Here is a 15,052-nt window from a genome sequence, read left to right as displayed (position 1 = left end):
CTCTATAATTCCTTTCTACATCTTTCTATTTCTATACAAAAAAAAATATATATATATATATAACTACAATAGTAAACAGCCTATGTACGTAATATAATGCCAACATGTCGTGAAGGAAGGGATAAGAAAGTATATATGGGGGAAAAAAGACAAATGACCCAGGAATAATAAGTGTACTGTAATGAAACGCATTTTCGCCTTATGATGGGTTTGTCGGAACGTAACCCATCATAACCTGAGGAGAGGCGTGCGTGCGTGCGTGCGTGTGTGTGCGTGCGTGCGTGCGTGCGTGTGTGTGTGTGTGTGTGTGTGTTTATTCCCATATATATTTTCTTATCCCTTCCTTCATGACGCTGGCATTATATTACCTACATGGGCTGTTTGTTGTTGTAGTTATATACTGTTTCTTATTTGGTTTGGTTGCTGACTTTTTTTTTAAAACCATTATTGTGGGTTCTAATAACTATAGCTGCTATTTTAAATATACAAACATGATTAATCAAATTATTTGTTTTAGTTTGTAGGTATGATTCAATGGATTTTACCGGTTCCTAGTAACATGACATGTTGATATGCTGAGATATGTGTGATATTGATGTAACACTGTGAACCATCTCAACCTCCAGTGAGACAACACTGCTCTCTGTCACTGTCAGTACATTTACATCCATACTAACAAAATCGAATTATTGTGTTAGTCCAACTAAAACCAGACTTTTGACGTACATGAAATCGAACTTAACCGAATTTCTTTAAGTCGGACTAAGACACCCAGACAATGCGATCGGGAGTCTATTTACTCCAGCTTGTATATGTACAGTCGGACTCAAACTGGCATGAGCTCTCTGCATTTGCTCCACACTTTATCCCTGGGCTTTGACCCGGAAGTAACAGAAGAAGCCGTTACATAGAAGCAGTGTGCAGCGTAGCAGTGGACGCACAGCACATATGAAATGTACAGTGTTGTAAAGCTGTCCAATTCACCGCTCAACTAAAGAGTGCTTTTTCCCCCACATTAAGAACTGTACTTCTGGTACTTCAAGAAGGTACCAAAAGTACGGTACTTCAAGGTGTTGGCTTTCCACTGGCATAAAAACTACAACAAAATGACATTTCCACATTTGAAAAATGTCCAATACCGTGCCATCATAGGGGATTATACAAAATGCTTTATTTCTTGTTATGCTATCCTGATCTTCTATCTGTTCTTCCGACCAGATCACAATTAAAGCTTAATTTGTCCACACATCCATTTTCACCAATCTTATCTTTTTTTTTATGTCTCTGACATGATAGATCAGCCGGAAAAAGCTCAATATCAATAACAAGCTGAAAGGAGCCATATCGCCACCTCTTGTAGCTGACTCAAGCATACTTTGGTCAATAAATCGATTCCCCTCTCGCGCATGTATACTAGGACAAGGGCAGTCGTCCGATTAAATGGCGTGGTTGAGCGACAACAGTAGCTCGACTTACCTGTGCATGTAAACGTACTGTGTAGCATTCACTGATAAAAGTATTTTGAGTCACTACTCTTGCGAGGTTTTATACACTCACCGGCCACTTTATACGGTTCACCTGTTCAGCTGCTTGATGAAGCACACATCTAATCAGCCAATCATATATCAGCAGCACATTGAATAAAACCATGCAGATACAGGTTGGAGCTTCATGTAATCTTCACATCAAACATCAGAAAAAAGAAAAATCCTGCTGGGCTCCAGACAAAGAAAATAAACTTTAGGAGCCCATTGGCTTCTAAACCCAAAATATATATGAGCCAAATACTTCTTTTAGGAGCCATAATCTCCATTACATGCTAAAATGTGAAATAAATAAAAAATACTTCACAGCACGTTTTGTCTCCGGGCTATCTTGCATTGCCTTCTCCTGAGCTATCTGACCTGCCTACTATTGCCTTCTGCATTCTTATGCATAATAACATACTAATAAATGACACAGAAATATACTATATGTAAGCAAGACAGCTGGGCTATTGAACGTGAAATGCACGCACATGCATTGAAATATTAATTAAAACTCGCCCGTGAAGAAATCTGCTTTTGTTGAAACTTGAGAGATATAAATGGAAAACTGAATATAAAGCTAACTTTACTGTGGTGTCCTAGTTAGGGTGTAAACAGGATTCCCCCTATTATTCATGCTTGATGATGTATGTGGGAATATGCGGATCTATACTGAGATATTACAGAAACCGGGTTTGATTTTAAACCTTTAAAGCTGGCTTTAACGCGGTTTTCTGGCTGTAATATCTTTCACTGTTTGTAGCACTTTTCATTGTTGTTTTGTGTGGACTCTACCTTCAATATTCCAGCTGTCTTGCTTAAAGTCACTGGTGGTGAATGGACGCAGTGCAATTATTAATAAACATGTATAAAACACATAACATGCAAGTTACATAGTTGCATTGTCCCCCATAGGTTAGTGCTTAAAGCTCACTTTACAGGACATGTCTGCATCGGTCATTGGTCCATAGATAAATTCCATCTTCTGTACTTTATTGCAGTTAATAATGGTAACGGAAAAGTAATGTGGGGCCTCGGAAGTCCTCCCCACCTTTGCGAGAATCCATTTTTATATATATATCCCCCATGTCCCTTCTGGGGTGCCATACTCTCTGCAACAGGCTGCCAGATAGCGTGAAGAGTTTCCAGTGCAATGATTTGATGAAACCTGCCCAATCTGTCAACACTGCTCTGGATCGATCCACGCCTTAATCACCTGATAATGTGGCAGGAAAGGCAGACGCAGGTTAAAAGTCCACATAATTAAAAGCGGCTACATTTCTTGCCTTATTTATTTTTTCCTGGATTGTGAGAGATGGTCGCCATTGCAGACTGGTATGAAAACTCCTCACAAAATGAAAAATCTAGTCGCCATCTGGAGCCCTGTCCAGTGAGCTGCGGTTCTCTAGGCAAGAATGCCTTGTTGATGGCAGAGGTCAGAGATGAATGGCCTGGTTCAAACTGATAGAAAAGCAACAGTAACTCAAATAACTATTCATTACAACCAAGGTATGCAGAAGAGCATCTCTGAACACACAGCACATCGAACCTTGATGCAGATGGGCTACAGCAGCAGACGACCACACCTAGGTATTGTTGCTTACCATCTCCATCTCTTCATGACCACAGTGTTCCCAGCTTCTAATGGCTACTTCCAGCAGGATAATGCACCATGTCATAAAGCTCATATCATGTCAGACTGGTTTCCTGAACACGACAATGAGTTCAATGTACATAAATGGCCTCCACAGTCAGCAGATCTCAATCCGACAGAGCACCTATGGGATATGGTGGAATGGGAGATTCATGTCATGAAGGTGCAGCCGAAAAATCTGCAGCAATTGCATGATGCTATCATGTCAACATGGACCAAAGTCTCCGAGAAATGTTTCAAGCACCTTGTTGAATGTATGGCATAATTACGTCAGTTCAGAAGGCAGAATGGGGTCTAACCTGGTACTAGCAAAATGTACCTAATAAAACACTGAGTGTTTCTGCAATGTATTGACACCTTTTTAAATAAATGTGTGCAACAACTTTTTTTCACAAAGATTTTTTCCCTCTCACAAGTATAGAATGGGGGGGTGGGTTAGAAAGTTCTTCCTTCCACACCCCTGAATTCCTTGCCCATGTTTAGCACCAACTATGTGCATTGTTCTTAGATGTAGAATAAGACTTTTCCCGTCTTGTGGTATTTTGCCTATGGGATTTTTGGACTTTGCAACACAATGCCTCATCACAGTTCAGCAGTCTTCCAATCCGATACAGAAAGAAGGAAGATGACAAAATGGTCATGCTTCATGGGAAGGTAAACCGTGCTGCTCACATTACTGATCGTGACTGATCTATATTTTAGGCTCTGAATCAAATGAAGCAAATAGTGTTTTCCCCTTATACATTTTTAGTTCTCTTCCAAAACCCTAGATCCATTAGTCATTTCTATCTTTTGTCATGAGTTCAGTAATTACTGCCTGTTTATGGGTTCTGTGGGGTTAGGATCATTGAAATTATCCGTATGTCTGGGTCACTAAATCGATGTGCATTTCCTTTTTTGGACCCATATAAAGAAGCAGCGTATTTTAGTGGCTCAGTGCTTTTTAGATGTTGTCCTCTAAAGAAAACCGTGAACATGTGAATGTAAATATAGAGTTAAAATGGGATGAAATTTGCATGTAGCAATGCCTTTTCCCTGTTATTTTTTTCACTATTGTGTTAGAATGAAAATGACTAAGTTTAAAAATAGTAAAAATGTCACCTGATTTTGCAGAGCCTGAGGCAAGTCATCCCTAATTCAGAATATGAACTTCAGGTATTTACACAGAGTAAAACCTTCCATAGCTTTTCAAGCAGCTTGGAGAAATGAGTGTTAAATACCAAAATATGTATATTTCTTCGAAAGTAGCAAAAAAAAAAAAAAGCTAATTTGGGCTCCAGAATGATGATATTGTTGGATGACAGTTGAGTAAGAGTGAGTCTAAGACACTGTTAGGCCATGTGTGTGTTTGATAGTGTAAGCACAACCCTTAGGGACAAAATATTTCGCGTAAGTAGTATATGTTTAATATATACTTTTTACAAAGTCCCTTTAGATGGCACTGTCTTCCTCGAAACAGATGGAAATTTCTAAGCAATGTCAGATAGAGGTCATTTGTTTAAGACTTGAATTTCATGCTTTCTCAGGAATATGTGTTAATGCTGAAATGTGATTTTTGTATAGAAACATATTGTGAGAAATTTAATTTCAGCTCAATGAGCTGTATTGTTAATGTTTCCATTTGACCCTCTGAAGTTCTTGGAATTTTTATATGCAACACTTCATACTTTTATCTGTCTCTGTCTATATATCTAGTGAATATACATCAAATTTATAGGTAGAACATATTCCCATATTCCTATGGCACGTGAGTGTTCTGTATACGTTTTCCGTATATCCCTAAGTGTGGTTTTTGCAAAACTTTTCATACCTGTAAGGCTTGGCGATTTAGTGATATATGGATTTTATCCACATATAAAATTTAAATAAGAAAATGAGAATTTTCAATAAAGTGTCAATGATAGGGGTATAATGATACACTCAACTCGCGATTCAATACGATTCACGATACAATTTTCTCACAATTTTTTAACAAAATCGGCTGCAGACAAATTTGTTCAAAAATATTCCTTTATCTATCTTTCTAAATTGTGCAAAATGTGTCCTCTTCTTAACATTGCAAATTCTGTGTAAAATGTTTTTTTAAAATAAATCCCAAATCAAAATTTAAAAAAAATCTTCAAATTAATAAACGGTAATGCTTTACATTAACTGCACCTACATTACATTAACTGCAAAATGCTTTTATATTGCATTCATAAAACGTTCAGTACACCTTCATAATGTGTTCATTAAGTATTCAGAAATCATTCATAAACATCATACATGCATACCTTTACATCCTAACATCTCTTAACATCTGTAATATACATTGATAACAAACTTGATATAATAATAACAAACATAATTGTATAATCATGTAATGTTTCTTATCAATGTATATTAAAGCTGTTAAGGGAAATTAGAATGGTAAAGTGTACTTGCATGCTGCTTATGAATGTTCTATGAATGCATTTTGAAGGTGCACTTAATATAAAGTGTTACCAAATAAACTAATACCTTGTCCACACGTACACGGGTATTTTTTAAAACGTACTTTTTTCCTATACTTATTGGGCTTTTGCCCACACGTAAACGGCATTTAGGTCACTGAAAACGGAGCTTTTGCAAAACTCCACCCAGGGTGAAGATTTTAAGAAACTCCGTTTTCAGCGTCGACATGTAGACACGGAAAACAGAGTTTTTGGCTTGAAACGTCAGATTGTGCGCCGTTGTCCACTTTGTTTAACGTCAGAGCGTGCGCTGTTTGCTGTATACATTAGGCGAGTCTGAGCAATGGCGAACTTAGCCGAAATAGTGCTTGTGCTAACCTTGCTGACAGGACTTCTTACATGTGTACAGATAAATGTTGAGTCACTCTCACATTATATTGATCAACACAGGCGTCGGAATGTGCGCCATGCTTTTCAACAGGACTGGCAATTAGGCTTCTGATTGGCTAACATGGCTGTACGGTTAGAGTTATAATGCCGCCTGTTTTTGCATGCTCTTGACAGCGCATTTTAGCGGTTTCATGTGGACGGAAATATTTTAGAAGACAATGTTCGTGTGGACGAGGACTTTTTTTTAAAATGGAGGAGGAAAAACACCGTTTTAAAAAATACCCATGTACGTGTGGACAAGGCATAAGGCTTGCATATGCAGCTTTTTAGTGTGGTTTGCCCTTTTAACAAGGGCAAGCTCACTGTGGTGCCGGTTGACATGCTGAAGCATGTTCGTTGTGCTATTTGTGTATGTTATCAGTCTTTTACAATGTTTGCATGCAGTTTTCATTTTGTCTGTGCTTTTCTCGCCGTTTTCGTTTGTGATTACCGGAAAGCTAAAATGCTGCCACACCGCCGATTTAAGATAGGGGAGTGTGTCCTCAATTTGAAATTCACTCGCCATCTCGTGTTCCGTCAAATACTAATGTACGTCGTTGACGTGAATACACAGTAACATCTGACACCGAACTGACGTTGTGAAATCAAATGTAATATTACACCAGTTTTTCTGTTTAGGAGTACTTTACTTAAGTAGTGATTTATTTTCCATATCAGCTGGTTTAAATCGTCATACATTTACATCTATTTTTAACCGATTCGCGATTTATCGTTTCATGCCTAGTCAATGATAAACATTACTTAGTCACATCACAGAAAGAATCATACTTCCAACCAATCATTTAGCAGCCTTTTAAGAACAGACAACCTATAAACTCACAGCAAAGTTGGTTGAGTTGATACAGCACTGTTTTGGTAATGCACATGGATTATGAAAGATGAGCACTTCCTCAGAGGATACTTCTGTGCCTGTGTCAGTGAAGAAAGCTACAGTGCAGCAGCCACAACATCAATAGGAGAAATCGTGGATAAACAAGGTAAAAAGATGTTGCTGGTGTAGAGGTCCTGTGGAAACTTACTGCCAGTAATTAGGGGCTCTCGGGCTGTAAGACGTGACAAATGGTGTTCTGTACTGGTTCAAAGAAGTAAGCCACATCAAACCCAAGCCGTCATAGAAAAAAAAAACACCAATCTGTACTGTTGCCATTTTTTTGCTGTTATGCTCTACTGGGGTTATCAACATTCATGACAATTAAAAGTATAAGGGAAAAAATCATAAAATGAAGAAGAAAAATCTTTAAAGTAAAAACCAGACTGAAAACTAAATTGAATTTCAAATGAAAATGAAAGTAATATAACAATAAAAAGAAAATTAAGAAATCAATACTATAACACTGCCCCCTTCAATGACAAAGTTTTTATTTTTGTATGATTTATTTGTAAAAATTAAATTCCATTTTGCGATCCATTTAACTTGACATCTTTTTCATGTTCTGCAACTGTTTAAGGGGAATCCTAATAGTATTTCAAGCAGAAATAGAGCCTTCAAGTCCCAACATAATTACTTGAATTATATTGTGATATTTATATTATATTGCTCAGCCCTAGATACCTGTGTGTACTACTACTACTACTACTACTACTACTACTACTAGTATTAAGGTGTTTAGTTTTCAAGATACTTTGTGTCTTTTTAAGATTGTTGGAAATGATTACATTCTTGATGTACTTTGTGAAATAACAATATAAAGTTCTCAAACAAAACAGTGTGGCATGTAATCTAAAAAAAAAGACAGATCTCTAATCACGTTATAAGCCAAAAACTTTTATAATGCCTATGCTCTGATTTTTGGTATTTAATATGAAAATGTATCAAACGTAAGCCCCAGGAAAATTGTAGCTGTTTTTGTGAATCTAATCACGTACTTCATCCTGCATTATCTATTCCATGAAGCTCTGATTTTGCTCTTGTATATATAAATGTTAGATGGACTCTTCAGGTTGTTTGACCTCTCTTAAAAATAGGGAAGTTGTCTTTGTTATTCTCTTCAGCAAAAGCATCATCTCAATAATTTCCCCTACTGTAAACATAGATTTATTAATTTTTTTTAAAATCTTTCTTGATTGCATTTTCCTGTGGGTTATATTACGAAATTTATTCCACAGAACAAAAGACGGATAAGAAAGATGGACGTTACCCTGTGTTGTACAGTCTAATACCAAATATGGTACCAAACCGGAACGGAATTAAGACCCCATTTAGTGAAATGCTGGGACATAGCTGCTTATTATTGATTATGGCATAAGTGCTAACTGTGAGAGAAATGGACAAACTTGCTAAAAGCAGTTTCTAAAATGGTGCAGGTTGGGTACATTTCTAATAACTGGATGTCTTTGTTGATGTGTGGGAGCCACAGCAGGGGCTGCGCTTATATCACACTGCTTCACGAAAGTGTTGACACACTGCAACAACAGTCAATTGAGACCCGGCAGTGTGTCTACTGTATCCATGTTTATCAAGACACAGGGCAGTAACAGAATCTGACAGCACATGGTGATACAGGTGTAGCTGCATTTCAAAGCCTGTCTCTGTCCTGCAGGAAGGGCAGATTGAGAATCAGTGGTCCACTTCCAGTTCTCCCTTTTCTAAGTGCTCTGTACAATGTAAATCACTTCGATTTGAGTCGTAGCTGCGATTGATTTAATTAGCCGTTAGCAACAACACACTGATTTTACATGACTTTTCCTAGTCTCTACACACTTTTTTATGTCAGTATTGAAAATTCTCTTTTACATAACACCTGACAATTAGAAGCCACATGACTTTTACGGTTGGAAAAAGGAATGATGTACTCACAATACATATATTTAGACAGTAAAAATACTTTTAGACAATGATACAGTAACAGTAATTATTATATAATAAAATACATTTAAAAATAAAGATTTCTTATTAATTACTTTAATATTAATAATAAACCATTAATACATTTAATTATAATAATATTGTGCCCAGCGGGGACGGAATAGAGACAAAGGCGCAGATGTCAGGGTATCAGGAAATACAGGGTTTAATTACAGGTAAGGCAGGCAAAACACAGACAAACAATACAATGACCGGACTGGGGAAACAAACTGAAACACGGACTAATGGGTGCGTTCGTTTTTCTCTCGGAACTCGGAAATTCTGAGTTGAGTGACATCACGTCCGACAATCTCCCGTTCGAGCTACCACATCTCGGAACAAACATGGCTGCCTCCTTGAACACGCTGATGTGTGTTGTTGCTTTATATTTTAGCAGATTTGGAGTGAGATTATTTTTCCGAGAGACAAACAAGAAACACAAACTAGTCAAACCACATTTTTTATAAAAGCTTTATAAAATATTTTAGTACATTCATAGCGACATTCTTTTTTCGAACGGCAAACAAACTACAAACAAACCAAAGACACTAACAAGTCTGATAAAAATCTGATATTGCATGCTAGGATACTGTTTACGGTCATGATATGGTATTCTCTGAATCGAGCATGTGCAATTACATTTATAACTATTAATACATTTAACAAAATAAATTTTTTTAAAGATTTATAAAATAGAATTACTGTTGAGTGTGTAAGCCACCATGTTGAAATTACGTCACTGGGTCAACTCGGACAACAAAATCCGACTTCAACGTCATAAAAGACGCGTGTTTCCGACAGGAAGTGACGTTTTTCATGATGTTTTCATCCGAGTATCGGTGTGCTGAGTACATGGAGTGAGGATGCTGAGACAAGGACGAGGCATGACAGGTTGGGGACTTCCCACGGGAGCTAATGCTGACTCACTCACGCCCCTGGCCACTGGTGATTCAGTTACTGCCTTCCAGTGGTGCCAAATGGATCTCCCATTTACATTCTGACTTTCCTGTGATCACAATTTGCTGTCTGTATTCACATCACCAACCCGGAGCACAGGGCCATCCTTAGCACTTTTCTTTACAGCATTCTTTTGTTGTCATAAAACATTCAAAGTGCCATTAAGCACTCACATCAAGCTTATTATTATTCCTGCAAACTAAATAATTTTTTACTTTTTGGTAGACCGGTAGAGGTGTTTTGAATGAATGGATTGTAATAATCTATATTGCTTTTATGTAACTGGCAAACATAGACTAGAGTTCTCTGTGGTATAGATGCTTGTTTATGGCTCTACTACTACAGTGTATAGGAAAGTCAAACTGTTTGACTATTTACATTATGTCAATGTTGATCTAAGAAGTGAATGTACCTGTATATAAAGTGTTGTGTGGCTGTCATTTTAACTGTATGGTTTGCATTTTATTTCCTCTCAAACATGGCACCTGTGCGCCTCTACACTATAAGTGGGGGTTTTAATAACTGACTTATGGAAAGTAAAATAAACCCTGCTTTATTTAAGGAATTTTGTTAACACATCCTTCTTTCACTAATATTGTCTTTGGGAATTCTCAAAACTTTCTGTATTGCAGATGGCAAGTTGTTGCATTTTAATTGCCTTGTTTTCTCTACTTTGATTTCATCTTGCTTCGATGGATTTCCCTATGGACCATTTAATATGTGTGAAATGCTTGGGATGGATTATATAATGAAGAAATTGGATGAAGAGATAATCTATAATAATTATTTTCTGAAATCCCGGTGTTTTTCTTCTTTTGCGGAAGCAAATATGGTACTACAAAGATGAGCGGATGAAACTAGGTGAAATTTTGTCAGTTACTACTTCATTTTTGTTACTAAGGGGTATATAAACCGAATTATATCCAGTGCCCCCTACAACCCAGACCCAGATAAGTTGTTACAGGATTGATTGATTGACTGGTTGATCAGTTGGTTGATTGATTTTGCAGTATACACATGCTATTTTTTTGTCGGTTATTGAAATATATAGTATGCAATTCTACATTTGTGGCATTTTCAGAAGGGGTTGAGCATGCTTGGGTGCTCATGCTTGTTGGGGGAGCTGAAAAAAGCGGTGGGGGCCGAGTCGTGTTCTTTAAAGGCACTCTGTAGTGCATGCCAAATAAGGGCGACATGAGTTTAATTTCCTGGTTCACAGATAGCGAAGCAGATTGTTGCCTAATGATGTAAGACATCTACTGATTTTTTGCAGAAGGTGTTATCAGTCACACGTCTTCTGATGTTTGTGGAGATAAAACTGCAAGGTACATATTGTGATTGATTAACTAATGAACCCTACGCTGAGCAATTAATTGTCTGTTTCACAAACTCTCTAAATCCCTCTGAAAAATGTTTGTGAAGAATAGCAATTAGATTTAATTAGCTGATAACCACCTCAACTGAACATCTTGTATCAGCTGAAAGTTATACTTGTAATTACCTAAGGGTCTTTAGTTCATTTACCTCAAGTCATGAGCATTTCCTCTCTAAATGAATTAAATGAAGTAAATATAATTTATGACTTCATGGTCATTGAGATTATAAATCAATTACTCCATAGTTTATAATCATACAACTGAGGCTGTGCATCACACTTTACATTGATAAGTCATATCAGTAATTGCCGATCTCATAAAAGTACCCCAGCGTCGATACCTGAGTGTCAGTTGTTACCTTTGTCAGAGAAGTAGGCTTACATACAAAGAAAGATAACAAAGATTCATGATTCAGCCTTTCCCCAAACCATCTCCAGCTATTACCATGCTGATTTACAGAACATGGAGAATATGAACACTGCCATGCTACATTTCTCTGGTGTTACGTGGAGAACCAAGAACATACTGCTAGCTAAAGCTGTAGTTTTCTTTTTTGCACATTATGCCCTACTGCATTGCTTTGCTTTTTGTAACCCACCAGACAGTGTGGAACGTCTTGTTCCCGATAAGGAGCCCCGTTTGTTGTGTTACCCCCATGTCTCGTAGTCCTGTATGGGATCTCTGCTGGGCATCATGCCCTAGTACAGCAAGTGGACCTCTTGTACTTACTGTCTACCTACATTCAAGCCCCTGTTGTTATTCTCCTTTAAGCGTGAGGGGGAAGCTCAGCTTGCTTCATCCACACTATCTTTGTTTTATTTATTGTTACATTTTATTATGGAAAACTTCCCTGTTTAGTGCAGAACTATAGTTAGTTTGCATGATTTTTGTTGATTATGAAGTATGAATGTAACACTATAGGCTTACTTCTAGATTAACCAAAGTCTCTTGTTCTTTCTTTACCCAGGTGAACCACAATAATTTGTGTATTACACAATAATACTTCCTTGTCTGTGGATGCTTGATTTCCTCTCATAAACTCCACTGATACCCTTTGTTGCAATGTTTTCTGCTGTTACTCTCTTATCAAAGGAGAACAATTGGAGTTTGCAAACCATACATTTAATTTACCACTGAGTATTGAAGTGATCTGTTTACATGGAATTTTTCTGTCATTCTTGTCATTATATTGCACACATGGAGGGTGAAGAAAGACAGTTGTATCACACTCTAAACCTGTAGTCTGTGTGAAGTAGCTATCATATTTGTTGCATAAATCTTACATTTGACATTTAATCCCACGCGTTTCATTAATATTTTTCCACCCTTGATCTGCTGGTTACGATATTTCCCTGTTTTTTTACAGTGGTGTGTCAGTATTTATTTGGAAGATGGATTTATAGAGGGGAGTTTAAGCAAACAGGGAAGAACTGTTTACAAATGCAACAAAATTCCATATCAGTTCATCAAACACCAAAATGTCATATATTAATTGGTTATAATAATTATTTTGGTGATGTTTTTTGCTCGTAATTGCTCATATTTGCTTGATCTTTTTGAGCATATTAGCTATCTGTAACTTGAATGCATCAGTTTGTTTTACAATATGTCTGTTGTTGCCATTATTGAACATACTTAAAACTAATCCCTTCTTAATCATTTGTAGGTTAAAGTTTTATATTGCTCTGTGGCCTGCTGTTATAATCCTGATATCTCAATAGGTGATTTTTCCTACCTCAAATGTAATGTTTGCATGGCATAACATTGTCCATATAAATTGTAGACAGCTGGTAGGGCTTTCAGTTCCATGCATAATTATTGTTGGTTATCTGAAGATTGCAGTTGTCATCATAGGAACATGTTGTACATGCAGCCTAAGCTTTGACTCACTAGCTTACAGAGCCAAATTAATGGACTTACAAACCGGGTTTATTTCAAGAGTCACTAATTGCATCTGTGATTAATTTTCAGCAAACAAAGTGGAGGAGGAACAGGAGGATAAACAAATCAAAAAAAGGATAAAAGAGCTTAAAGTCCTGGATCCAAAAATGGCTCAAAACTTGTGTAAGTGCACTTCTTGAAAAGTCATTATTCTCAACATAATGAACTTTTTATGGCATTTTGCCCAAGATTTTTAATTTGTCAATTATGATAATGGTAAATGTTTTCCTCCTTTGAACATTTTTGTTTGGGGATGAGCCAATTGCTCAGTTAAGCATCATTAGTATATATTTGACAGGTCCACACACAATGCTTTTTGTGCTACTGGTGAAAGTTTGCGCCTAAGTTGTCAGTGTAAACAAAATATTAGAGGTACAAAGTAATGTCCATCAATCAATCAAAAAAAGTCAAAGGACCTAACATTGAGGAGCAATTAATTTTCCACAGCAGTGTCTAGACATGCTGACACTAACATCGCATCTTCCTGTTTTCAATTTTCCTTTTGTCACTGTCAGTTTGCCGAGGGTATATTATGTTATAGCTGTCTGAAACAATAATGAAAACTAAGTCTGTTAAAGAAAATTCCCACCACAAATTCCAGTGGCATGATGATTAAACCAGAGTATCAATCTTCTGATACCAGCAAGTAGTTTTTTTCCCCCCCATACTACAATTATTCTACATGAATGAAATTAAAATTATACCTCCCATTTTTTTCTCCTTGAATTTTATGAATCTGCATATTGCTTAATGACGGATAATGTCAGATGGCAAATTGCATTTTTTGTGGTCTTTTGTGCCCTTTAATGATGCTCATAAGTTAATATACTTAATATCGGCCTCCCTGGTTTAAATGCCCCTCATAATCACATATTATAACGTGTGCAATAAATAATGAGTAACTTAATAATTAAATCTGAAGGCCAGTGTCCATTATCATATTATAGCCTAATTCACTTGTTTCAGCCCTTTGCCAGTCAGCATTATTTATCAACACACCCACATGCTTTTAACAGCCATTTTAAAAATCCCAAACATTTCCCATTTAGCACATAACATTTTTATATTCTTATGTATCTTTGATAGGTATTTTTCGCTCGTCTCCTGAAGTTCAGTCAAATTGTGAAATTAAGTGACTTGTCATGTGTTGTGTATGTAACAGTTCAATTTATTTGACAGACACAGGATAGTTGTTCACTTTATTCTTTTCTTTTTAGCTATCTTTTTGGGCTCCTTTCGATCACCATATCAAGAGATAAAGAGAATTGTACTGGAGGTTGATGAGGAGAATTTAACTGAGTCCATGGTACAGGTAGGTATATGCAACTGTTGTAGCAATTTGTTTGTTTATTGTATTGAAAGATTAATATAGTAATGGCGAACATGGTAACCGCAGTCTGAAAATGAATGAATGGAGGGATGGATAAATACATTGGTAAATAGATAAAGGAGTAAATAAATCAATAAATGAAGTTTAAAAACAGATTCCTATTTGTAAGTTTTAAACTACAAGCCAAGCGAGTACAGGCTGTTAGCTGGTGGGTAGCCCCCAATAGGATCATTTTAAACAAATTTGTCTCATTACAGGTTATGTACAGGTACATGACATAGTGTTTTTCAAAAATGTGTAACAGCCCAATATTATTATTATTATCTAAGTAGTAGGAGTGGTATTGTCTTTGGTATTATCTTTATTTTACAAAAAAGAAAATTTGATCACAATTATGTAAAATTCCCAGAACAGGTTGCAGCATTCATTTTCTTTATCAGATGTTTTTCTCTCATTTCACTTTGAAGGATATTAAACTGGTTCTGCTTTCTCCACTCAACAACTAAACTCATGCTCACACTTAATTTATGAGTCTGAATGG

General features: G+C 36.7%; 1 protein-coding gene across 6 annotated transcripts in view; it reads left to right on the top strand.

The window, feature by feature from the left end:
- LOC111834110 (protein diaphanous homolog 3-like) overlaps positions 1-15,052 on the top strand; it is a 190,002-nt gene that overhangs the window by 95,266 nt on the left and 79,684 nt on the right. For all 6 annotated transcript variants that reach the window (XR_011982953.1, XM_072700476.1, XM_072700475.1 and 3 more), the window contains 2 exons: positions 13,212-13,304; positions 14,399-14,493. Coding sequence is in view for 5 of the 6 variants with exons in the window: in XM_072700476.1 (XP_072556577.1) it covers positions 13,212-13,304; positions 14,399-14,493 (188 nt within the window). In the remaining variant the exon portion in view is untranslated. The remainder of the gene's footprint in view (positions 1-13,211; positions 13,305-14,398; positions 14,494-15,052) is intronic.

The sequence above is a fragment of the Paramormyrops kingsleyae genome, chromosome 16 (genome assembly GCF_048594095.1).
Source record: "Paramormyrops kingsleyae isolate MSU_618 chromosome 16, PKINGS_0.4, whole genome shotgun sequence".
In the NCBI taxonomy this organism is placed as follows: Eukaryota; Metazoa; Chordata; class Actinopteri; order Osteoglossiformes; family Mormyridae; genus Paramormyrops; species Paramormyrops kingsleyae.
The sequence above is the reverse complement of the archived record's forward strand: the minus strand, read 5'-3'. Positions and strand labels throughout refer to the sequence as shown.